A 26,800-nucleotide genomic window follows, 5' to 3' on the forward strand; every position below is an offset into this window, starting at 1 on the left:
GAGAATCAAACATCTTGAGCAAAACACACACGTCTTGAGGACATGCTTTATGAACCTGGCTGATTTGTATTTAACAAATCCTTATCCATTAAGTATTAAATATGAAATGGGACCTAGTATATTTTTAGTGCTTGAAACTAATCCTGCAGAAATATCCAATAGACTTGCACCACAATACAGAATATGGTAATTTAAAATATGACCAGAGATGTATGATCAGAGGAGATGTGCTCTGAATTGCAGCTCAAAAGGAGGAGGACTTAATAAGAGAGTGAAATAAATTGTTAGTGTTTCTCAATTTGAGTCCAGCAGCAAAATGGAAGAGAAAAGAACATAATGTTATAAAAATGTATTTATAATTAATGGATGTCGTCTTTCCAGCACAACTCCTTGTGATTTATCAAAATGAAATCTTTCTATTCAGGGATGTGACCTTTGGATCAAAGAGGAATGGAAAGGACAATGTGATTTGAATAGTTGCAGAGAAGGACTGTTAAGAACTGAGAATCTTTTAAACTCTCAGTTACAATTTCTGTTGATTATAAATACAACCGACAGAGTAAAGCCAATAAACTCTGTCTTGTTTGTTTTTATGTCAGGAAAGTGTGAGTAACTTGTTCTTCCTGGGCTTTGATTCACCCGTACTGCTAACACAGTAACAACATGTATGATTTCTATAGGCAGCAGCCAAATAACTTTACAGTGAATCTTGTTGCCCCCTCATTATTAAAACCGTTTGCCCCTTGCAAATGACGTATGGATGTTCAGTATTCAGGAGCTCATATCCTTAAAGATGTTGGTTGAATTTAAATTAATCCACTGAAGTCAATAGGAATTGCAGATGTGTAGCACTTTGCAGGAGATGTCACAAGTTATTTATAGTACAGTCATGCCTATTTTCTGCTGCTTCTCCTGTGTGTACTCAGGCCACAAAAGAGTAGCATGGACATGGTAAAGCTGTGCAGAATGATTGATTCAGTACTAGCAAATGATGTTTAAATGTCCCAAGGGTGTAACCCATACCGGAAAATACAGGGCAAGGATGTTGTGATCATTATAGCCTGTTACCTTAAATTACAAGGTGGAGTGAATCATCTATGCTCTGTATGCTAGCCGTTAATTGTAAGAATATATAAGTGTGTGACTTACTTTACTTCAGCCTTTAAGAGTTGAGCTTTGTGGTTCAATATAGCCTACTATTTGCAAATTCCTTTGGGAGTCTCCTGGATGAAAGGTGCTGTTATACATACACTGTCTTAATAATAAGAGGACAGCAATTATCTGTAGAAAATAACACTGTGATAGTCATAATGGCTCCCTGAAAATAAAGAGAACCTGCAATTAGCATGGGAATAAATCTTTAACATATAAATGTAGAATGTCATTGATTTGTTAAAATTTGAACAATGAAAACATTCCTCTTTTAAACTCTTAAAGCAGCAATTTCATTATTGATACATCATGCCTTGGAGCAAAATTATGCACTGGAATGTGGAAACGCCGGGTCTCTGTCCAACCTGTAGATTGATTTTAAACTCCTATTTTCTGCAGGCAAAACTGCTCCAAATTCTAGTCAAAAAATATTCCTAATCTTTATTAAAGCATAGGCATTACGTGGGATGTGTGAAGAGCCTTTGTTTAATTTTCATGACTGTTGCCACCACTCTGCTGCTTTTCTTGGAGCATAAGATAAAGTCAATGTAGATCATCACTTTCTGACAAATGTTATGCTGTGCTATTGGAATTGTTTAATGCATGTTTATAGAAGCATGAGATCTGAAGCTGACTATGTAGTTTCATGTTTGCTCTCTCACTATTTTATCTCTGATCCTGCTACCACTGAGTCAACACCAAACCTCCCATAAGGCAGGATCAAACCCTTAGATAAAACATACAGCAAAAGTAGCTTTCATAAGGAAAGACCTCAATTCAAAGGCTATTAAATCAATGGACATTGTCTCATTGATATCAACAGGCTTTGGATCAGGCCTCAACAAGAGGTTACAGTAGAAGCACTTCTGAATTCTGTTTTGATCTTATGTCTTACAGATTAATAGAGAAGCTGATTCTGGGATTTTTGATTGGCTCACAAACCATTCCAGCATTGTTTTATTTGACCAAACTCTTAGCTCCCTAGTTGGGTAATAAAGAGCCGCAAAGCTGCTGTCCACGTGGACTGGTGCTGACATTTCTCGTCCACCTGCCAGAGCCTCTCCAGCTAAACCCAGAGACATGGCAACGAATGGAACAAAAGTTGCAGATGGACAAATCTCCACTGAACTTAGTGATGCTTCAATCACCAATGATAAGCCTAAAACCTTGGTAGTGAAAGTACAGAAGAAGAAAACAGATATTCCAGACCGAGACAACTGGAAAGGAAGATTTGACTTTCTTATGTCCTGTGTGGGTTATGCCATTGGCTTGGGGAATGTGTGGCGATTTCCATATCTTTGTGGCAAAAATGGTGGAGGTACACATTTTATTTTATGTTTGTAGCCTGCAGTATATATTTAGACTAGACCTCCCCACAACATGTTTATTTTAACATTAAAGTGTAAGTTGCTGCTAATCTTTTTCCACCTATAAAAATAAAAAATTGTTTGCTTGATATGGCAGGGAGGGTGCCATCAAGGAATTGGTTATAGCTCCTTGATTCTCAGGGTGGATTTCACTACTGTGGGGCCTATGGAGGTCAGAGCAGCCTGGGGACTGGCAACTTTAAATAGCCATAGCTGGGGCACATTACAGTACCGCCTCCTCACCCACTACACCTAGGATGAATTTGTGGGGAGATGGTGCACGGGCTGGCTACACCAGCTGTGAGCTTCCCCATTGCAGGGTAATTCTCATCTGGCCAGATCCAGCTACTTTCTTTCCCCTTTGTGCCACCTGAACTATTTTAAAAGCAAGCATTCCAAATGATATCAGGTAAAGTCCTTTTCTCCATGACTTTCCACCTCTTAGGGCTACTAGTTGTTCAGAAAGGCATTCATGAATGTTAGCTATTTTGATTAATCAAAATAAAAATGATACCATGAAAAAAAATCTGCTGTATAATAAGTATGGAAGTATCGGACTTTCATAAAAATGTAGACTTAAGATAACTTTTCCCTGTAACAGACCACTTGCTGTATTCCTTTTAGGAGCATTCCTGATTCCATATTTCCTTACTTTAATTTTTGCTGGAGTTCCGCTGTTTCTTTTGGAATGTTCTCTTGGTCAGTTCACATCTATAGGAGGCCTCGGAGTCTGGAAGCTTGCTCCAATGTTTAAAGGTACAATATGAGATTTGTATTAACATCTACTGTTCTCATACTTCTAGGTCACAGAAGCTGTTCAGTGCACTTACAGAGCAGATAAATGTTCCTTCATTTTTACTTTGCTCATTTGTTTTAAAGAAACATCTGATTTTTTTGAAGTGGGGCTGAAACTTTCAAAGTCATCTAAAGGATTTAGATACTCAGATTCCATTAAAATTAATAGAAGTTGGGCATCCAAATTTCTTGAGTAGTTCTGAAAATCTCAGAATAAATGTTTTACTTAGTCTTATAAATTTATATTTCTGATAGAATATAGAATAGTAAAGATTGATTTGAATAGTTCTATGTGGAGCAGGTATAAAACATAATGGTTTCAGTTCAAAATAGTGTCAAACTATCTCCTTTTATCCTGGTTCATATGGGTTTTCAGCCCCTCTTATTTATTAATATTATTATTTGTATTACAATAATGCCTAGAGGACCCAACAGAATAACTTTAAGTTTGAACTTCAAAGCAAAACTTAGTTCAAACTTCTTAGTTTTTCCTGGTTTGAGATGCCAACAGTGAGAAACTGTGAGTTTTCTCTTGGTTGTAAATGAAACCACAGCACCCAGAGCTAGGGCTTTCAGTTAGCAATGAAACCTGAAACGAAACAAGTTTCAAATATGTATTCAAAAGTACACATTTTAGCTTTCCTGCATTGCTATCTGTGTGTGTGACTTTCCCCGTCGAATGCAGACCATGCTATACGTACTCCCACCTTGCCCCACCCTTGTCTGGATTACTGCAATAGGACTACCCCTGGAGAGCATCTTGGAAAATTTAGGTGATGCAGGTTAGAGCCTACATAATGGTGTTTCCCTCAGATAACACATTACATCTGTGCTCTATAGCGTACACCAGATCTTCTCCAGGCACAATTCAAAGTACTGACTTTGATTGGCAAAGTCTTTTATGGTTTGGGTCCCATGTACCTCTGAGATCAGCTTGAATACCATACAGTCCCTCAAGGGGTTCCCGTGGGAAGCTGAGGGTGGGGCATTCTCAGTGAATAGCCCACAATTCTGCTCCCTGTCTTTGGTCCAACACAGCCTGAGTTTGCTGGCTGCTGGAGGATAATAATTCTATATCCACAGGCATTTTCTGAGGGACCAGGGTTGAGGTGTGGTGACTGACCTGAGGAAGCAGCATGGTAAAGTGTGGGTTTGTGGGTTGGGAGCTTTTCATATGTATTGAAACATAGTACTGCACATAAAACTAGGCCTCAGTTTTCAAAAGTACCCACTCATTTTGGGGTGCCAACTAGAGACATCTAGGAGATGTTTGTTTTTGTTATTTTCAGAAGTGCTAAGCACCACAACTCCAGTGGAAGTCAATAGAAGCTGCAAGGGTTTATCATGTCACAAAATCAGAGATCAGGTATCTCAATTTGGGTACCCAAAACATGAATCACCTAAAATTAGTGTCCACTTGTTATAATGTTACTTCTAGAGTTTCAACCGGGTACATGATCAATAAATCAATACGATGTAATTGTTCTGTATATGTTGTTTCCCCTTCCAACTGCCACCATTTGTATTAGTGCTGATGTTGTTAAAAACATTGCTAAGAATAGTAGAAAAATCTCTAATATTCACTTTGTTTTGTTTTGTTTTGTTTTCCTGCAGGTGTGGGGTTAGCAGCTGCCGTCCTGTCCTTTTGGCTAAATATTTACTACATTGTGATTATTTCTTGGGCCATATATTACCTATATAATTCATTTGCTACTGTAAGTGTGTGTGTACTTTTGTTTTAATAGAAGAAGCAAAAACTTGTTGCTGAAAGCTGCTTAATCCAATCCACCTTCTTGTAAACATCACTGTAGATTTAAAAAATATTTTTTTTGAGAACTGAATTGAACAGAACCTCTTATATTTAAGTAGAGAAAGTTTAAAAAATATAAACAAAGCACACAAACTCCCTTTTCCCCAACAAAAATTTAAAATGAAAAAAATGTATTCACGTTTTTTCATTCAAAAAAATTACAGAATGAAACTCAGTGAAAATTTCATTTGGATTCAGTTTTTCTAAAAGCCCAAAATTACCAAAATGTGAGAATTTCAGATTTTTTCTCTCTATTTTCAATCATGATTGCATGGAATGAATGAGGTTTCAATCCCTTAGACACTCACCACTTTTTTTCTCTTTCTTTTTCTCCTTTTATATTCTGTAACTTCTCAAAACTGCTCTAATTTTGGAAACGTTAGAATGGCAATGTTGCATTGTTCCATTTTTCCTTTTGCCACTCTGTAACTTTTCCAGTGTTAACAAAGTTTTGAAAAGATACAGCAGAAAAAGTGATGGAGGAAAAAAAACTTTGGACATTATTCACTTTGTTGCACTTAATGGGAAAAAGAAGAAAGACAGAAAAACGGGGGGAGAAGGAAATTCGAAATGTTTTTGGTTTTCAAAAACTGAAACAAAACAAATTTCAGTTTCAAAGAAGTTTTTATTTCATTTCAGAATTTCCCCTTAAAAAGTGTTGTCAAAAGACATTTTCATGCAAAATAATGTGTTCAATGAAACCTTATTTTTCATCATAAAAATACTTCAGTTGAAAAATTTAAATGAGCTCTAAAGTTGAGTATTGTTTTTTTCAACAAGCAATATAACTAAAATAAAGGTCTATTATAACTGGAATTACAGTGAGCACATTGAAATTTTGGACTTATTAATTTCATATTTATTATTCATAATGTATTAAGCACCATTGCTGTACAACTGGACCCACTCATGCAGTTTTTATGAAGTTCTTTCCCAGTCAAAACTCCTATTAAAATGAATGAGAGTTTTGCCTGAGGACAGCACACTTCTTATAGAGGTCAGTCTAAATCAATCTTCATTCTCTTCCACTATATGCTGAATTGAATTTCATGGAAACTTAAGTGGTATTCCACCCATATGTGTGATCTATACATTGTATGAGATGCCTCCCATTTAGTTCTCATCAGAGCAAGCATAGGTAAAACAGATCTGATCTTGTGTTCCTTATTTACCAAGATGCTCCATCCTTCTCTTCCAAAGAGAAAGAAAAACAAATGACAATGTAGTCCTTGGTGAGCATAGAACAACTCCTCCTGTTTCGAAACATTTTTCTCTATGCTGCCATGTTGTTATAAGATAGAGGCCCAGATTCTCTGGGCTGGCCAAGCTCTGTTCATCAGAAGACCATGGGTGGGGGAGGACAAAGATAGCTTTTCTGCATCTTTGGGGTTCCCTAATCCAGAGATTGGTTCAATTCCCCTCAGTGCATTTTAGAGCAGCCTCAAGCCAATTTGTAACAGCCTCAAGGCAGTTTGTAAATTAAGGAAGTCAGTTAAGGCAGCTGTATGACTAATTTATGCCAATGAAGTATCTGAAAGGGGCCATGGTAGAGCCAAGAATCTGGCTCAGGGCTTGGCTAAACTGGAGAGTTGCAGCACTGGTGATGGGGTTACAGTGCTGCAACTCACTCTGTGTCCACACTTGCAAAGCACAGCCAGCGCTGCAACTCCCTGGCTGCAGCGCTGGCTGTACACCTGGTCTGCTTGGGGTGTAGCGATTCCAGTGCTGGTCATCAAGTGTGGCCACCAAAAGCGCTTTTATTGGCCTCCAGGGTATTAGGAGGTATCCCAGCATACCTTTTCAGCCACTCTGCTCGTCGTTTCGCACTCCACTGCCCTGGGCTCAGGTGACCCGCCCTTTTAATGCCCTGGGAATTTTAAAAATCCCCTTCCTGTTTGCTTAGCCAGGTGTGGAGTGCAATCAATCAATCAATCACTGACCATGCCTCCACGCCCCAAACGAGCCCCAGCATGGAACACTTGTGAGCTGCAGGACCTCATCAGTATTTGGGGTGAGGAAGCTGTGCAGTCACAGCTGCGCTCCAGTCATAGAAATTATGATACCTATGGGCAGATATCAAAGTCCATGCTGCAAAGGGGCCATGAACGGGACGCATTGCAGTGCAGGGTTAAAGTAAAGGAGCTGTGGAGTGCCTATTGCAAAGCCCGTGAGGGAAACCGCCGCACAGAAGCTGCCCCCATGACCTGCCGTTTTTACAAGGAGCTGGATGCCATACTTGGGTGTGACCCCACTGCCAATCCGAGGACCACGATGGAGAGTTCAGAGCAGGGAGAAGAGGGGGAGGGTGTGGAGGAAAGTGAGAGTGAGGCTACTGGGGTGGAGGGAGACACCCAGAGTCCCAGGAGGCATGGAGCCAGGAGCTCTTCTCAAGCCAGGAGGAAGCTAGCCAGTCGCAGCAGCTGGAACTTGTTGGTGAAGAAGAAGCAGAGGAGCGGGTTCCCGGTAAGCAGCTTTTATTTTAAGGATGGAAATGTTTTGGGAGAGGATGGGGGGGGTTATGGCTGCATGCATGCACGCATGCCTAGATGTGGAATAGCCCATTGATGTGGTCTATCACGTCTCGGTAATCAGCCTCGGTAATCTCTTCAAAAGTTTCAGCTAGAGCATGGGCAATGCGCTTGCGCAAGTTTATAAGGAGAGCCACCGTGGTCCTTTTCCCAGTCAGGCTAACACGTCAGCGCCACTGTGCCGCGAGGGGTGGGGGGACCATTGCTGCACACAGGCAAGCTGCATAGGGACCAGGGCGGAATCCACATTGCTGTAGAAGACCCTCCTGCTCTTCCAGGTAACACGCAGCAGCGATATATCTGGCAGTAGAAAATCCTGTTGAAAATGTAGGGATAGTGTTCAGTGCAGGTCCCCCCCAAGCTGCTCTCTGCTTTCCCCAATGCACAGAAACCCCAATGAGCCCTGACTCAAGCAGCTCCCCTTCCCAGGTGAGTCACAGCAGAAACACTCACCCCATTACTCACCATGTCTTCGCTGCTATGGCCTCTCTGTGCTATGTTTGCTATGTGTAAATGATGCTACAAATAGTCTACAAACTCCTTCACTGTGATTTTAAACAATGCAACCTCTGTATTAAATGTTTCTATTTCTGTTTTTTTTAAGTGTCCTTGAATCCTCCGGCCTAATCACAGCCTGCTGAAAGACTACAGAACTTGAGGCGGAAACCAAGGAAAAGCAAAGAAGATTTGGTGAAAGCAATTATAAATCAGTATGCCAGAGAGAATAAGAGGCTGCAGGATTGGAGAGAGAAAATGCATCAGTGGAGGGAAACACAAAGCAGGAGAAAGGAATTGGCTACCAAGAAAAGCACAAAGCAGCTGATAAGCCTCCTGGCACGCCAAACGGACTGTATGCAGTCACTCGTAGCCATGCAGGCAGATCACTACCGTGCTAGCCCCCCTCCCCTGAAAGCTCTCTCCCTTGTGCCCCAGTGTTTGCTCAAAACCCCTTTCTCCAGCAGCCTGGTTCTTACCACCACCAGCTGCCCCCAACACCTGTACGTTCACCTACCATCCCTGAGAACTACGATCCTTACCCTATGCACTCAACCCCCATCACCATGCAGCATATTAATCCTGAAGTGCAGCAGGCATTGCACAGCAATCCAGGCAGGACATATTCAAACCTCTGACTGTACAGTTCAGCACCCTACCCCCCTTCCCTTTTGTGTACTGTATTTTGAATAAATGATTTCTTGGCTTTTAAAACATTTTTTATTATTGCAGACAGTGAAAGATACTGTACCCCAAGGGAAAAACAGGCACTGCAAATCATTGTAATCACTGCACTTCACACCCGTGCAAGGCACCAAACATTACTGTTGGCTTTCAGCCTCAAATTGCTCCCTTAAGGCATCCCTAATCCTTGAAGCCCTGTGCTGGGCCTCTCTAGTAGCCCTGCTCTCTGGCTGTGCAAATTCAGCCTCCAGGCATTGAACCTCGGAGGTCCATTCCTCACTGAATGTTTCACCCTTCCCTTCACAAATATTATGGAGGGTACAGCACGCGGATATAACAGCGGGGACGCTGCTTTCCCCTAAGTCTAGCTTCCCATAAAGACACCTCCAGCGTCCCTTTAAACGGCCGAAAGCACACTCCACAGTCATTCTGCAGCGGCTCAGCCTGTAGTTGAACGGGTCCTTGCTCCTGTCAAGCTTCCCTGTATATGGTTTCATGAGCCATGGCATTAAGAGGTAAGCGGGGTTTCCAAGGATCACAATGGGCATTTTGACATCCCCTACTGTGATCTTGCGGTCTGGGAAAAAAGTCCCGGCCTGCAGCTTCCTGAACAGGGCACTGTTCCGAAAGATGCGTGCATCATGCCTTTCCAGGCCATCCTGTGTAAATGTCAGTGAAACGCCCAGGGTGATCTACAAACGCTTGGAGAACCACAGAGAAATACCCCTTCCGATTAATGTACTCGGATGCCAGGTGGGGTGGTGCCAGAATAGGAATATGTGTCCCATCTATCGCCCCTCCACAGTTAGGGAAACCCATTTGTGCAAAGCCATCCACAATGTCCTGCACGTTCCCCAGAGTCACGGTTCTTCTTAGCAGGATGCGATTAATGGCCCTGCAAACTTGCATCAACACTATTCCAACGATCGACCTTCCCACTCCAAACTGGTTCGCGACCGATCGGTAGCTGTCTGGAGTTGCCATCTTCCAGATTGCAATAGCCACCCGCTTCTCCACTGGCAGGGCAGCTCTCAATCTCGTGTCCTTGTGCTGCAGGGTGGGGGCGAGCTCCTCACACAGTTCCATGAAAGTGGCTTTTCTCATCTGAAAGTTCGGCAGCCACTGCTCATCATCCCAGACTTGCAGGACGATGTGATCCCAGCACTCAGTGCTTGTTTCCCGAGCCCAAAGGTGGCGTTCCACAGTGCTCAGCACGTCCGTTACTGCCACAAGCAATTTAGTGTCTTGTGCGTCAGGCGAATCAATATCATCGTCTGACTCCTCACTGTCACTTTGGAGCTGAAGGAATAGCTCAGCTGCCAAACGTGATGTGCTGGCAACATTCATCAGCAAGGTCCTCAGCATCTCGGGCTCCATTTCTAACAGAAATCGCGCTGCAGACTCACAATGGCACCAAACTGCTGGGATGTGTAGCGATGCACCACAGGGCGCTGGGACAGGAAGCGGAATGACCCGCACTCTTCTGTCCCTTTCCCACAACCCACAGCGCCAAAATGGGATGAGGTGCTCTGTGGGATAGCTGCCCACAATGCACCACTCCCAACAGCGCTGCAAATGCTGCAAATGTGGCCACACTGCAGCACTGGTAGCTGTCAGTGTGGCCACACTGCAGCGCTGTCCCTACACAGCTGTACGAAGACAGCTGTAACTCCCAGCGCTGCACAAATGTTAGTGTAGCCATACCCTCAGTTTGTTGATGATGTTTTGTTGTTCAGTATAGTGCATGCCACAATGGAAATTCAGCTTCCATTAGTTTCTTTTGACTTGGCTTTTCTAAGGAAACTTCACTTTGCTTCTCGTTATTTTCTATAGTTCGTATTTAAGAAACTTTTGTTTTCTATAAATTTAAAAAAATGGGTAGAAAAAACAATTTGGTAAAGCCACTTTCAAAACGCATTAAATTGAAATGAATACATACTCCATCGGAACTTGCATCTTGTTTCTGGACAAGCTCCTTAGTTAGGGACTTAAGGTGTTTTTATGATTCATAGATTTAAGGCCAGAAGGGACAATTATGGTCATCTAGTCTGAGCTTCTGTACAATGCAGGCCATAGAACTTCACTCAGTAATTTCTGCATAAACTCATAATTTCTGTTTCAGCTTTAACATATCTTTTAGTCTTGATTTAAAGATTGAAAGTGACAGAGAATCCACCATGTTCCTAAGTGAGTTGTTCCAATGGTAAGTTACCCTCACAGTTAAAAAAAAAAGGGTTAGGCCTTATTATTAGACTGAATTTGTGTAGCTTCAGCTTCCAGCCACTGGATCTTGTTATGTTTTTCTCTGCTACATCTAATATCAGAAATGTGTTTCCTGTGTAGGTACTTGTAGACCATGATCAAGTTACCTCTTAACCTTCTCTTGGATAAACTAAAAAAATGAGGTTCTTGAGTGTCTCATTATGAGGCATATTTTCCAGACCTTGAATAATTCTTGCAGCTCTTTGCTGAACCCTTTCCTGTTTTTCAATATTATTTTTTAAATGAGAACTTCAGAAATGGACACAATATTTCAGTAATGGCCTCACTAATGCTGTATACATTGATAATACCATCTCTCTACTCCTACTTGAAATTCCTCCTCTTATGTATCCAGAGATTGTGTTTGCTCTCCTACCTACAGCATTGCACTGGAAGCTATTGTCCAGTTGGCTATCTACCATTACCCCCAAGTACTTTTCAGTGTCACTCCATTTCAAAATGTTGTCTCCCATCTTGTAAGTTTGACACAAGTTCTTTGTTGCAAGATATATGACTGCATTTAGCTGTATTAAAGTGCACATTGTTCAAACAAAAGTGTACTTGACCAAACAGTCCAGGTCAGTATGTGTAACTGACCTGTCCTTATCATTATTTCCTCTCTACCATTTTTTGTGTTATCTGCAAATGTTACTAGAAATGCTTTTATATTTTTTTCCAGATTATTGGTAAAGATATTGAATAGCACTGAGTCAAGAGCAGGTTCCTGTAGAATCCCACTAGAAACACCCCTTAGGATAATTCCACATTTATTTATACAGTAATTACTTTGAGATATATCAGCTAACCCAAGGGTTCTCAAACTGGGGGTCGGGACCCCTCAGAGGGTCATGAGGTTATTACATGGGGGGTTACGAGCTGTCAGCCTCCACCCCAAACCCTTCTTTGCCTCCAGCATTTATAATGGTGTTAAATATATATAAAGTGTTTTTAATGTATGGGGCGGGGGGGTCGCACTCAGAGGCTTGCTATGTGAAAAGGGTCACCAGTACAAAAGTTTCAGAACCACTGAGCTAACCAGTTACTGAGCCATTTAATTTGCACTATACTGATTTTGCATAGTGCTGATATTTTTTATGGGACTAAGTCAAATGCTTCACAAAAGTCTAAGTCTATTAAGTCAATACAGCAGCCTTAATCAAGCAAAACTGTAATCTCAAAAAGGCATCAAATCTGTTTGTTGACCGTCCTTTATTTCTTTACTGCTTGCATTCCATACAGTCTTTTCATGATCTTTCCCGGCATTTATATCAGCCAACTAGCCTATAATATCCTAGGTCATCCCATTCATCTTTTAAAATATTGGTGAAACATGAAGTTTTTTCCAGTCCTCTGGTACTTTCCCAGTGTTCCAAGATATATTAACCTTCAATTTTAGTGATTCAGAGAGCCCCTCGGCCAATTCTTTTAATACTCATAGGTGTCCTGTTGATTTTAAAAGATTTGACTTTAATAGTTTCTGTTTAACATCCTTGCGAGTTACTAATGGAATAGAAGGTATTTCCTTATCACTGTAAGACAGTGGTTCTCAAACTTTTGTACTGGTGACCCCTTTCACATAGCAAGCCTCTGAGTGTGACCACCTAACAAATTAAAAACACTTTTTTATATATTTAACACCATTATAAATGCTAGAGGCAAAGCGGAGTTTGGGGTGGAGGCTGACAGCTTGCGACCTCCCATGTAATAACCTCGCGACCCCCTGAGGGGTCCGGACCCCTAGTTTGAGAATCCCTGCTGTAAGATGTGAATACATCATCCTGCTTCTTTACAAATACAGAATATAAATATTTATTGAAAACTGCTTTTTTCACTCATGATTGACAATTTTACCATCCTTATCTAATATTGAACAAATATAATATTGATCTCGATACCTGGGAAGCTACTAGAGAAATGTATAAAACATTCCATTTGCAAATACTTGAAGGATGAAGGAGTGATCACTAGCAGCCAGCATGGATTTGATAAGAACAAATCATGCCAAACCAGCTGGATTTCCTTCTTTGACAAGGTAACTGGTTTGGTGATAGGGGGAATGCAGTGGACATAATATACCTGGACTTTAGCAAGACTTTTGACACAGTCCCACATGACATTCTCATAAGTAAGCTGAAGAAATGAGGGCTCAGCTGAACTACTATTAAGTGGATATATAATTGGTTATACAGCCACAAACAAAGAGTAACTATTAATGGAATGATGTCAGATTGGAGGGAGGTCTGAAGTAGGGTTCCACAGAGATCTGTTCTGGGTCCAGTGTTATTTAACGTCTTTATTAATGACCTGGATATAGGAATAGAGAGCATACTGATCAAATTTGCAAATGGCACAAAGCTAGGGGAGGTTGAAAACATTTTGGAGTATAGCACTAAAGTATCTTGATAAATTGGAGAAGGTATAGCACTAAGGTATAGCACTAAGGTATCTTGATAAATTGGAGAACTGGGCTCTAAACAACAAAATGAAATTCAACAAAGGCAAATGTAAGGTACTACACTTAGGGAAGATAAACCAAATGCACAAATACAGAATGTGGGATAACTGGCTTGGCAGCAGCACCACTGAGAAGGATTTGGAAGTTGTGGTGGATCACAACCTCAACATAAATCCACAATGCAATGCTGTTGTAAAAAAAAATTAAATGCAATTTTGGGTTGCAGTAACAGAGGCATAGCATGCAAGTCACAGGTGATGATAGTACCACTCTACTTGGCGCTGGTTAGGCCTCAACTGGAGTACTGTGTCCAATTTTGGTCACCGCTGTATAAAAAGGACAGAGAGAAACTGGAAAGGATCTGGAGGTGAGTGACAAGTATGATCAAAAGGATGGAATGCAAGCCATACGAGCAAAGGCTGGAGGAACAGGGTACCATTAGTTTGGAAAAGAGGAGATTAAAGGGGGACCCAATAGCAATCTTAAAATACTTCAAAGGCTGCCATTAGAAAGATGGAGAACATTTGTTCTCTCTTGCCACAGAGGGCAGGACAAGAGGCAATGGGTTCAAATTGTAGCATAGCGGATTTAGATTAAATCTCAGGAAAAACTTCCTAACTGTAAAACCAATAGGACAATGGAACAGACTGCCTAGGGAAGTCATGGAAGTTCCTTCACTAGAGGTTTTCAAGACAGATGGCTATCCAGCCTCTTTTTGGATGGTTTAGACACAACAAATCCTTCATCTTGGCCACTACAGGACCCTTAAATTCCCTTCTAACCCTATGGTTCTATAAGACTATGATTCATTACCAATATTAGGATGTTGTTAGTTGATGATACATTTAAAGAATTTATTCCTATTTTCCTTAACCTTACTGGCCATAGATTTTTTGTCACTGATACCTTTCAGCTTTCTTAAACATTTTCTTAAAGCATTCTTAAACAATTCCCAAGTATCACTCACACTTTTATTTTTTCCTCCCACTCAATTCTGCTCAAGATTACTTTCAGCTCTGGGAAATTCGCCCTCTTAAAGAACCAAATTTGTTTGTTTGTGACTCTATTCTGTTTGCACATAACATTTTCTGGATTTTGCATAACATGCTCTTCATGAAACAAAGTTGTTGGTAGTCTGGTATATACTAGGAGCGTAGGATTGGAGTCTAAATTAGAGTATTTTGACTTTCAATTCCCATGAAGTCTCTGATAAACTTACTCTGTGTGCTGTAATATGTGCAGTAGTCTGCAATAATACAAAAAATCATTGGCTTCCAGAAGTATGGCTATCAACGGTATATATTTTATTATCAGTGTTGTTCAAAATTACTTGCACAGATGTTCAGTCATTGGGTTCTGTTTTTTATCAAAACATCAATTCTTAAAGTAAGGAATACTGTTGTATAAAATGCCACTGGAAAATAGCACTTGTAGTTCAAGTTTCTGTAAACATCTCTCCTCCTCAGTCTGAGAGGAAAACTGAAACCTTTGGATATGGTGTGCTCAACAATCGTCACATTTCATTACCTTTAATTTAATAAAGACTCCTGAGCTCCTCTCGCGAGCAGCCATAGCTTAAAGAACTGTCAATACACTCTCACATTTTGAGAGGCATAGCTGATTCTGAAACATTTTTGCCTGATATGGTGAAGAAAGGAGGAAACATTTTCACATTTGAGTCATATGATAGAGAAGAAGTTAAATAACTTTTATGGCAGACATTCCCCCCCAGGACATACGTGCAGTGCAGAACTCAACCTACATTAGTTTTCGAGTCAGCTGTCATTCCTAGTCAGGATATACCTGAGGTAATGTTTACTTGTAAAACATTGTGAGTAGCTTGACTCATATTTTTTCTTTTTAAATAGACTCTTCCTTGGAGACACTGTGGAAATGCATGGAACACAGAGCACTGTTTCTCCAACTACAGTATAACAAATACCACCAACATGACAAGTGCTGTGGTTGAATTTTGGGAGTAAGCTGAGCAGAATCTTTCTATACATCATTTGTGTGCATATGCATAGTTCAGCTTGTTATAATACATATACATACTCACTCCAGGATAAGCAGTTGTCAAATGTGCCATTCTTTTTGCTGATTCTAGACTCAACATGCACCAAATGACAGATGGACTGGAAAAACCAGGGCAAATCCGATGGCCATTAGCGATTACACTGGCAATTGCCTGGATTCTAGTGTATTTTTGCATCTGGAAGGGGGTAGGCTGGACAGGAAAGGTAAGATTTAGAACTGTTGTAAGTGCTCTTAAACTAAAACTGTGCCTATTTTGCTCAACCAAGTATTCTGAAAATTCGTAAGGCAAGATTTACTAGGGACAGCTATCTTTCTGGAAAATGCCTCTGAGATATTGAATGCTGCCTTACTACAGAGTTTAAAATCTTCCATTTTTTTCATCCTGGATTTCTTTGTAAAGCATTTTGTAACAGTGTATGAAGGGTTTTGATAATTACTCCAAAAATTACTTGATAATTACTAAAAATGAGAGAGAGCAAGAGAGAGACCAGATGGATGAGGGAATATCTTTTGTAGCATCAGCCTCTATTGGTGGAAGGGGCAAGCTTTCAAGCTTCACAGAGCATTTCCTTAGGTCTGGAGAAAGCTATTATAGTCTCCAAGCTAAATACAAGATGGGACAGATAGTTCTGCATAAGGGGTTCACACATGTTGTAGAACTCCACTTAAAATGAAGTGGGCAATTGCCCATTCATCTCCTGGAACCAACACAGCTACAACAGCACTGCAAACAATGTCTAAAAATGTCCATACAAAAATAATGAAAAGCTTCGTGAAACGTGGGTCAATTTAAAACCATGTAAAATGGATGTAGATGTGATGTACACCTCCCTGCACCACAGCTGGTGAATCTGGCCCAATATGTTTAGTAATGTACCTGTACCTGTCACATGTACTTTGCACAAAATCCTGTGTGTAAGAAGAAATTCACAACTTCATACTTCGGATCAATAAGTAAGTCCCTGCTTAATGAAGCAGCTCTATGTGTGTGGAGGTACGGGGAGAGGTTATAGTTTAAGGACTTAATTCTTAGCTACCCTAAGGCTTCTTTGCACCACAATGGCAGTGTAGAGGGGAGCAGGTTAGTTACATCCAGTTTGAGGCCCCTTTACCTTGCATGGGCAGGTTAAAACAGTCTTCGAATAAATGAGAATCAGGCCAAAGAAATTGAAACATGCAACAGTTTGGATATTATCATTCATGGTCTTCTGTGACCATCAATACTTATAAGTCCCATACTAGACAATTAAGTGTTTATATTAAACCATAAATCTGCCACTAGGACATATGCTTTCCAATACACCTGTATTCTCATTACTATATTACCTATATTGTGAATATCTGCTGGTGATAGTAATATAATTGCAGTATATTTACCAAAAACTACATTCACTGTACATTAACTACATGCATTTGAAATGTAGCTACAGTGTAATTCTAAGCCCTGACCTTTATGCAGCTGCACACTAGGCTGGAAAGGGTACAAAGAGCCTTTCCCCCTTGCACAGCCCTTGCTGGGCCCAGACAAAATTGCTGTCATGCTGCAGGGAAGATAAGGACTATTCCCTTCCTGCTTCCCTGGGGATAGCCTGGGACTGGGAACAGCATTTAGCATAGACCCTTGGGCTTTACTGTGTTTTTATGTTGTGCCCACTATTCCTTCTGTGATTAAAAAAACACCTCCCCAAATTAGCAAGTCCTGGGAAAAAAATGCCATGGAGGTGTGTGCTGCTGCCGCTCATTATCTGTAGCAGCAGCTGCAGTTTACTGCTGGGTTGGGGTGCAGGATTCTGCACCATCAGTCCCCACATAGGACATTGGCCTTTGTGCAGGGGACCAGGATTTGGCACACCAAGATATAAAACACTATCATTCAGCAGCAAAATACAGATAATTGAAAGCAGGTAATTTAGTGAATGTTGAGTGTACATCTGCTCCCGTGGATCTTGGAGTTATCATAGATAGTTCTCTGAAGACATCAACGCAGTGTGCAGAGGCAGTCAAAAAAGCAAACAGGATGTTAGGAATCTTTAAAAAGGGGATAGAGAATAAGATGGAGAATATATTATTTCCCTTATATAAATCGATGGTACACCCACATCTTGAATACTGTGTACAGATGTCTCTTCATCTCAAAAAAGATATACTGGCACTAGAAAAGGTTCAGAGAAGGGCAACTAAAATGATTAGGGGTTTGGAACGGGTCCCATATGAGGCGACATTAAAGAGACTAAAACTTTTCAGCTAGGAAAGGAGGAGACTAAGGGGGGATATGATAGAGGTATATAAAATCATGAGTGATGTGGAGAAAGTAGATAAGGAAGAGTTATTTACTTATTCCCATAATACAGGAACTAGGGGCCACCAAATGAAATTAATGGATAGCAGGCTTAAAACAAATAAAAGGAAGTTCTTCTTCACGCAGCACACAGTCAAGTTGTGGCACTTCTTGCCTGAGGAGGTTGTAAAGGCTAGGACTATAACAACATTTAAAAGAGAACTGGATAAATTCATGGAGGTTAAGTCCATTAATGGCTATTAGCCACAGGGCTGGCACTTCCATTTAGGCGGCCTAGGCGGTTGCCTGGGGCACCAGGATTTGGGAGGGCGTCATTTTGCTGCCCTTGGTGGCAATTCGGCGGTGGGGGGTCCTTCCACGCTCCGGGTCTTAGGCGGCATTTCTGCAGTGGGTCCTTCACTCGCTCCGGGACTCGCCGCCAAAGTGTCCCGAAGACCGGGAGTGTGGAAGGACCCCCCTGCCGCAGAATTGCCACCAACAACCGGGAGCGCGGAAGGACCCCTGCCTAGGGCGCCAAAAACCCTGGCGCTGCTCCTGATTAGCCAGGATGGGTGAGGAATGGTGTCCCTCACCTCTGTTTGTCAGAGGGTGGAGATGGATGGCAGGAGAGAGATCACTTATGTTCCCTTCATATAGACTGAAGACGACATTCAGATGATTTGGCACTTATCTGAAGAGAGAACTAAGGCTATGTCTACACTACTGCAGTAAGTCAACCTAAGTTATGCAACTCCAGCTATGTTTTTCACATAGCTTAGGTCAACTTACTACGGTGTCTACACAGCGCTGGGTCAACAGGAGACACTCTCCCATTGACTTACCTTACTCTTCTTGTTCAGGGTGGAATACCAGGGTTGACCAGAGAGCGCTCTGCCAATGTAGAGGGTCTTCATAGACCCGCTAAACCAACCCCTGGTGCATCAATCATCGGAGCATCGATCCGGCAGTAGTGTAGACATAGCCATAGTGTAGCTGTCAGATTCAGACTCCACTCTAGTGACATTACCATATGGCACTTAAGTGAACTTTGCACATAAATTTTGATGTGGCCAACTGAAGGCCTTCTTCTTACTGGTCAGTAAGAGCCATGCGCCACTTTCAGGTTAAGCTGATTGTTGGACTTAGCCTGTTCAAAAGAAATGACTGCCATCCAGAATTTGCCTTCTCCTCCTCCTTTCATACTTTCCAAGAAGGCAGCCAATCTGTTTTTTGTGTCCTGACTTCACAACGGCCTATCCCAGGGCTTTTGGAAGCCAGATGATGTCAAGAACCAAAGCAGGGCAATTCTGTCACCAACAAATGTCTTCCACCTCTCCCCTCTCCCTGATGTAGGAGCAGATCCCTGCTAGCAGGGATAGAGCTCATGGGATGGGAAGAACAGAGCTATATGGTGCTCTCCTCTAGGCTGAACTCTGCATGGCAGCACTGGTGCTCACACTGCCAGAAATGAGAACAAGAGAAGTGTGAACCAGTGCCTCAGGGCAGCCCTGACCTCTCCCCAGCCTCTGGCCCTAAGAGCAGGTGGCAGAGCAGTTGCAGAGGGGTGTTATTTACATTTGGTGAGTAGAGGATTCTGGATCTGGTATGTGGCAATAAAGAGCAATATGCCATCACTTCCCCCACCAAATTTGACCCTTGCCCAGTATTCCAGATTGAAAAACAAATCTGGGTTCCTTTCACTGTACTCTTGTGAAGCAAGTAGCTAAAGCTACTGAAAGTTAATGTAAAGAGCCCATTCTAACTCCATGCTTGCAATTCCTTGTTTCTTTCTGTTAGGTGGTATATTTCTCTGCTACTTATCCATACGTGATGCTGGTTATCCTGTTCTTCCGTGGAGTGACACTGCCTGGGGCAAAGGAAGGCATTTTATTCTATATCACTCCTAACTTCAGTAAGCTTTCTGATTCTGAGGTAAACATCTGATTCTTGTAAACCAAAGTTCCGTGCTAATTGCTCATCATTAACAGAGTATCTAAGCAGCCATCAAAGTGTACATCTACGCATAGTAAAAAAAAAAAAAATTGCTTTCTACAATTAGGTCTGGCTGGATGCTGCCACACAGATTTTTTTCTCCTATGGTTTGGGTCTTGGTTCACTGATTGCTCTTGGAAGTTACAACCCTTTCCACAACAACGTTTACAGGTAAACATATTGTTATTTGTATTATAGTAGGATTTAGACATCCCTACTGAGATCAGGGCCGCACTGTGCTGGGGGCTGTACAAATATGTAGCAAGAAACATTTCCGGATCCTAAGATCAAATAATCTAAATAGAAAAGACCAAAGTAGTAGTATCCCCATTTTACTAATAGGGAATTGAGGCCCAGAGAAATTGTGACTTGTCCAAGATCACAGAGAAAGTATGTCAAAGAATTGAATCCAGAAGTGCTGAGTCCCCAGTCAAGTGCCTTAAACATAAGATTATCATTCTTCCTCTCAATGAGGATAATAGAAAGTACTAGAAGGTAATCAGTATTACTTTATTTGTTAGTCTAATGCACCTCTTTCTTTGTTTCAGGGATTCCATCATAGTGTGCTGCATAAATTCATGCACAAGTATGTTTGCTGGCTTTGTCATCTTCTCCATTGTTGGATTCATGGCTAATGTCACAAAGAGGTCTCTTGCAGATGTTGCAGCATCAGGTAGGCAACCTATTTCTTTAAGCAATTCAGTCGCATCCATTAGTCTGTTTACAGCAATATATATTTTATCCAATAATTCCATTTAATTATTTGCTCACACTTAAGATAGTCCAAGAAAGGTTTTAGGGCTTGCTGGAGCAGAAGACTCCCATGCTGCTTTCCAGTTAAGATAAAGATGTCTAATGAAGAATGGAATTTCATTCTGTAGTAACCCTTAACCTATTTTGAAATGTATTTTTACAATGTACTAACTCCAAGATGTGTAATGGATTACATTATCCAGTAAAGGGCATATGAAAGGACTAACTAGCAGGTGTTGAGACAGGTGGAAAGTTGCAATGAAACAGGGAACTTTGGAAACACCTATTGAGTTTTTGCTTAGTTTGATTTCAGTGAACTAAAACTAAAAGTGAAGGTCAGTTGAAATGTCCATGTTACCACCTGGTTTGGAGCTAAACAATGAATCATCCCAGTTTCACTCAGAAAACTTCTGATACTGAGAAAGTTTCCATGAACCTACTCTGAGTTCTGAGCTTCCAACAAAATCAGGCTGGTTTCACCATTTTTGTTCCAAACAGTTGCACAGCCTGTGTCTACCAAAAAAGGCAATAGCCAGGGGCCAGAATCAGGGCTGTCCTTAGGATTTATGGGGCCCTATGCAGTATTATTAAACTGGTGCCCCTATGCCCGATGGCAGCCCGGGCTTGCATGTGTATTTTAGATCAGGGTGGTCTTTTGAAGGATTTATTTAAAAAACTATGTGTCTGAAGATCCAAGCATTTAAGACTAAAGATGAATACTCAGATTGTGCATCTAAAAATCTATGCAAGGATTTTTAGAGATGTGATTTTATAATCTTCAGCAACACACTAATTAAATATTTTAAAGCAAATTTTAAACTAAGGTCCTGTAGACTAACATATTCTGAGTAAAGTAAATATTACAGTAATGCATAACAGTTTTTGTCAGTAAATTCAGAAATTGAGGGTCTGGCTACACTTACAGTTGTACAACGCTGGGAGTTACAGCTGTCTTCATACAGCTGTGTAGGGAAAGCGCTGCAGTGTGGCCACACTGACAGCTACCAGCGCTGCAGTGTGGCCACATTTGCAGCATTTGCAGCGCTGTTGGGAGTGGTGCATTGTGGGCAGCTATCCCAGTGTTCAAGTGGCTGCAATGTGCTTTTCAAAAGAGGGAGGTGAGGGGAAACGTGGGGGAGAGAGAGAGTGTGGATTTTTGGATCTGTCAGCTCCCTACCTTGCAAGTTCTAAGGACTGGAACATACACATCACCAACCTGCAATCAATGTAAAAGTTTTGAGCCCTTCCCCCACCCCTCTCTTATTCACTAAGTGCGAATTATGCACTCCCAAATAGCCTTCAGACCACATAAGAAGCTGCTCAACACGGACTCCCCCCTCCCCCTCTGCCGTGTGACTTCTCTCTTCAAGCAAACAGCTGTGATGAACCTTCCAAAGCAATTCCCCTGCCTGCCTCCCCTCGATCGAGCAAACAGGAGCTGTGTTTGTTTTTTAGATAAGCAGCTTGGGGGAGCTCGGAATTCAGCCATTTTTCTGGTTTGTTGTGAGCAGGCATTCTGGGATACCTCCTAATTACCCTGGAGGCCAATAACAGTGCTTTTGGTGGCCACACTTGACGAGCAGCGCTGCATCACCAGCGCTGCAATCGTTACACCCCAAGCAGACCAGATGTATAGCCAGCGCTGCAGCCAGGGAGTTGCAGCGCTGGATGTGCCTTGCAGGTGTGGACAGTTACTAAGTTGCAGCGCTGTAAACCCACCACCAGCACTGCAACTTTCCAGTTTAGCCAAGCCCTGATGACAGTATATACCTGGGAATTGGCAAATGCTTGTTAAATGGCTTCATTACCACTTGAATGGCTCTTTAACAGTTTCAGTGTTGTGCTAATAGGTCTGGCAGGCTGCAAGGCTATTTCACTTTTAAGTACTAGATCCCCTCTGGAGGAAAACTCATCAGGCTGCAGCAGACAGCTGTGTTGGGAGCTTGCGGGAAGGGTCAGAACAGAGATAGGAGCTGGTACGAGGGTGGACACTAAGACTGATTATTGACAAATTATTGATCACAATTGATTATCAACATATTTAATATTTCCCCTGTTAGGCCCTTCAGCTCCTTGTTAACTCAGTTGCACCTTATACACACATACACATAGAGAGAGAGAGAGAGAGAGAGAGAGAGAGAGAGAGAGAGAGAGATGAATATGAATTGTCCTCTCAAGGCAGTCCAGAATAGGAGGGGCCAGCTCGACCATTTTTGCCGCCCCAAGCAAAAAAAAAAAAGAGCCCCTACCAAAGCAAAAAAACAAAAAAAGGCCGCCCAGACTGTGCCACCCCAAGAATGAACGGAATGCCACCCCTTAGCATGTGCTGCTTCCTCTGCTAGTTCCTGAAGCCAGCCCTGAGTATAGGGCCCTACAGCAGTGAACACTGAACAGGATGACTGCCTAACTGAGGGTATGGCTACATTTGGAATTTCAAAGCGCTGCCGCGGCATCGCTTTGAAGTGTGAGTGTAGTCAGAGCGGCAGCGCTGGGAGAGAGCTCTCCTGGCGCTGCATGTAAACCACATGCCTTACGGGTGTAGCGTGCAGCGCGAGAGCCGTGCTCCCAGTGCTACTGCCCTGATTACACTGACGCTTTACAGCACTGTATCTTGCACTGCTCAGGGGGGTGTTTTTTCACACCCCAGTTGCAGCTCTGTAAAGTGTGAGTGTAGCCAAGGCCTGAGTCACTTACTAGCAAACCCAGCTCTTAGGGCACCTACTAGGGATCCAGCTTGTGCTAAGGAGAATGGATAACTGTGACTGCTACTTACTGGAGACAATATTAACAAATGGGGACATGTTCAGCCAGTCTGGTGCTTAACTGGGTGTTAAACAGGTGTGAAAATCTGAGCACCAGCCCTTTGCTGTGGTGGGTCCCAAAGTAGAATAAATACAGATGAAATGCAGTGACCATCAGTTCTGTTTGTCTGTTTTTACTCATTCATTCATTATTTCGTTGTCCGACTTTCCAATATGGTCATTACTTTTTTCTTACTGACTTATTTTCTAGGGAGACGACCCTGTGCCTCTCCAAGTCAATGGTAAAACTTCTGTTAGCAATGGGAGCAGGATTTGGCCCCTTATCAGGACAATTGTTTTATTAGGACAATAAGCTGGGTCTCCTGGTTAGCAGGAATCTGCTGTATTTTGCTTGAAATTCATTGACTTGACCTCAAGTGAAAAAGCTTAGTTTACTAGAGCTGATGCTTGCCACAACTCAGTTGCCATGCCAGGTATCCATACAGATACACAGCAACTGTAACCTCATGGCGGAACATGCTGATACTGTAAGTCACTGGCTGAGGGACATCAGAGTAGTGTGTCTTACTGTGTTATTATGAATAACCCAATTATAAAATACCATCTGGTCTTCTAATGAATAGAACTTGAACCCCAAGAACATTAACTGTCTTAAATAGAATATAGGTGCAGAGGAGTTAGCCAGAAACCCGTAAGGACATGTAAAGTTCCCATTCGATGGCTGGGAAAGTCAATGGTGTGAGAAATAACCTTCTTGAGTTGTTCACTTGATTTCTATGTGACAGCATAAAGATTTCCAGTGGCACCTGTGAACAGCTGCCAACAATTCCAAACCTGGGTGCCAAACATTAGGTTCCTAAATGCATTCTAAGGCACCTGAGGCTCAGATCCACAAAGGTCCTTAGGCACTTAAGTCCCCATTTTAGGTTCTACTGTGGTCCACAAAAGTCCTGCTAGGCTGCCACCAAACACTGTAGGTACCTAAACTCACTTGGTACCTATGTGTTTGCTGTAAAACTTCCCTCCTGCCTTTAGGCAACTGCACTGCTTCCTCACTCCAGACATCCAGTTGCCTATCTCATGTCTAAGTCCCAGAGCAATCCACAGAGCAGGGGAAGACAGGCATTTGTCTGCCTAGCTCATGTGCAGGGCCTGATCCGATACTCACACTCAGTCACTGCCTACTGGATTGGGTCCCATTCAAATTCAGGCCAGAGGTGGTGGTGGCCATACCCTGCTTATAACTGTTGCCCAGTGGTTAGAGCACTGTCTTAGGATGTGGGAGACTCAGGTTTAATTCCCCCCGCTATCTGAGGAGGTGAGAGGATTTGAACAGGGGTGTTTTTCTCAGGTGAGTGCTCTGCCCATTGTGCTAAGAGGGGCTCCCTCAGTCTCTCCTGTTGAAGCTGTTCCACTGTGGATAAATACTTAAATTGTCCTTGGGCCAGAGAGAGAGTTAGCATCACTTTTAAGCCTGGTCGTTGGGGCACCCACCTTGGAAGACCCAGGATCCAGTCCCCGCCACTCCAATATCTTTTTCCATCAGAAGATCCCTCGGCTCAGTGGTTAAAGCATTCTGTTAGGGGTGTGGGAGACCTCTGTTCAAATCCTTTCTTCCCCTCAGGCAGAGGAGGGAACTGAACCTTGGTCTCCCACATCTCAAGTGAGTCCTATTAATACTAGGCTAAAGGTTCTAAGGTTGACAGCAGCACCACTGTCACCTCCAACTTTTGGCAAGATCTCGTGGGCTCTTCCTTACAATGTGAGATGAGCAGAAAGGAAACAGAAACAGCGAGAATATTTTCAGCGAGGGGCATTCTCTCTTTACAGTTTGGTTCTTACATTTTTTAAATAAGACAAATATCAGAATGACTCACAATTACAGAACAGTTATGAGAACAGTACAGTTAGGGGGAAATTATTAAATGACCTTCCTGAATTTAAAAAAAAAAAACACTTTCAACCCAGTTCACAAAAAAGCACTCTGTGTTAAGTAAAACACAGTTAATTTGCTAAGAGATCATGAGTGGGCTAGTAATGTTTATTTTGTGTCATAATTATGTTTGGGTTTTTTCCCCAAAATACTACTTTACCCAGTGATGTTTGGACAGTGGAGAGAGAGTTAAGACAGAAGTGGGCTAGTTTAGAGAGCTGTGTTGGTTTCTAATCTTGAAGCAAACTCTTCTAATGTTGATATAGGACTTAATACACATATTCAGAGCTTCATATCTCTTTGATTCTGAAAAAGTAATATGCAGTATCATGAATCTATGATTTGCCTGTCTTTGAACTTACGTTTTAATCAATATTATCAGCAGCTGTCTTGTAAAGAGCCTTTCTGTAGAATCAGAGAGCACATGACTCTCTGCTCTGTATAGTGCTATAATGGTACTTCTCTCAGCAATGTTGGTATAACAGAATATGCAAATTGGGAAAGGCATCTTATGACATTTGCTATGGCTCTGGCTTTTGGAATATTATGTATATTTCATTTGACAATTACACTACAGATGCTGTGCAACAGCCAGATCTGGTTTGGCAGTTCCATATTCCTGCTGGGATTTGATTTTGGAAGCAGACTCTGTTTTGCTTTTCAACTCATGAAGCAACACTGGAAAAATGTGGTTCATATCCTGCTTTTTATATATATAATCAGAGTGTGATTTGGAGTAAGCTGTGAATAATGTTTGCTCCCTTTTGTTAGGTGCAGAGCATCATTATTATTAGAAAGGAGCTTGAGTCCACATGTGGATTTCATACATTGTATATTATGTGCACATTAGTTCAAGGGTGTTTGGAGCTGGGATTTTTGGTCTGGTCCAGAGATAGGAACCAATTCCCAAATTTGGATGCAGATCCTAGTTCAGAATCCACAACCCAAAATTATGGAGCAATGCATATCTGCTATATTGGGTTGGGCCCACCTCTAATATTCTTTTTAAGCATGTAGGCTTGATAATACATGACATCTTTTTCTGACGGGGTTGCCAGCTGCAATCTGAAATATTTGGTCTTTGAGTCCTGTTGTATTTATTCCTGACATCATTTTCTTTAAATGCTCCAATTTAATTTTGTAAAAAGTAGTATGAAGCAAGAGAGTTTTAAAGACACTACCATCACAACCTCTGCTCTGTTTCATTGGTGCATATGAACACAGCAAAAGCAAGAGCATATTTCTCTTTCTGAAATTTTTGCCATGTGGGAGGAATTCCAATCATATTTAATAATGCTGATCAGCAAAGGTCAAAATATATGCAATGAGGATATTGGAAGGTAAGCATCTTGGAAGATGATAACATTCAGATATCTAATGTTGTTTGCTGCTTTGCTGTTCCAAAATCTACAATGTCCCTGCCAGTTATCACAGATGTACTTATTTTCTGTGAAAACTGAATAAAGATTATATTAAATTTACAGTTAATAACTAGGA

The 26,800-nt window shown here is 41.8% G+C and overlaps 1 protein-coding gene across 5 annotated transcripts in view; it reads left to right on the plus strand.

Annotated features, from left to right (window-relative positions):
- The window catches only part of SLC6A1 (solute carrier family 6 member 1), a 122,414-nt gene that overhangs the window by 67,883 nt on the left and 27,731 nt on the right, over positions 1–26,800 (plus strand). For all 5 annotated transcript variants that reach the window (XM_030569968.1, XM_030569964.1, XM_030569966.1 and 2 more), the window contains 8 exons: positions 2,050–2,470; positions 3,144–3,275; positions 4,929–5,029; positions 15,417–15,526; positions 15,656–15,788; positions 19,661–19,795; positions 19,923–20,026; positions 20,404–20,528. In XM_030569968.1, the coding sequence (XP_030425828.1) occupies positions 2,233–2,470; positions 3,144–3,275; positions 4,929–5,029; positions 15,417–15,526; positions 15,656–15,788; positions 19,661–19,795; positions 19,923–20,026; positions 20,404–20,528 (1,078 nt within the window). In that variant the 5' untranslated portion in view covers positions 2,050–2,232. The remainder of the gene's footprint in view (positions 1–2,049; positions 2,471–3,143; positions 3,276–4,928; positions 5,030–15,416; positions 15,527–15,655; positions 15,789–19,660; positions 19,796–19,922; positions 20,027–20,403; positions 20,529–26,800) is intronic.

This window comes from Gopherus evgoodei, chromosome 7, assembly GCF_007399415.2.
Source record: "Gopherus evgoodei ecotype Sinaloan lineage chromosome 7, rGopEvg1_v1.p, whole genome shotgun sequence".
In the NCBI taxonomy this organism is placed as follows: domain Eukaryota; kingdom Metazoa; phylum Chordata; order Testudines; family Testudinidae; genus Gopherus; species Gopherus evgoodei.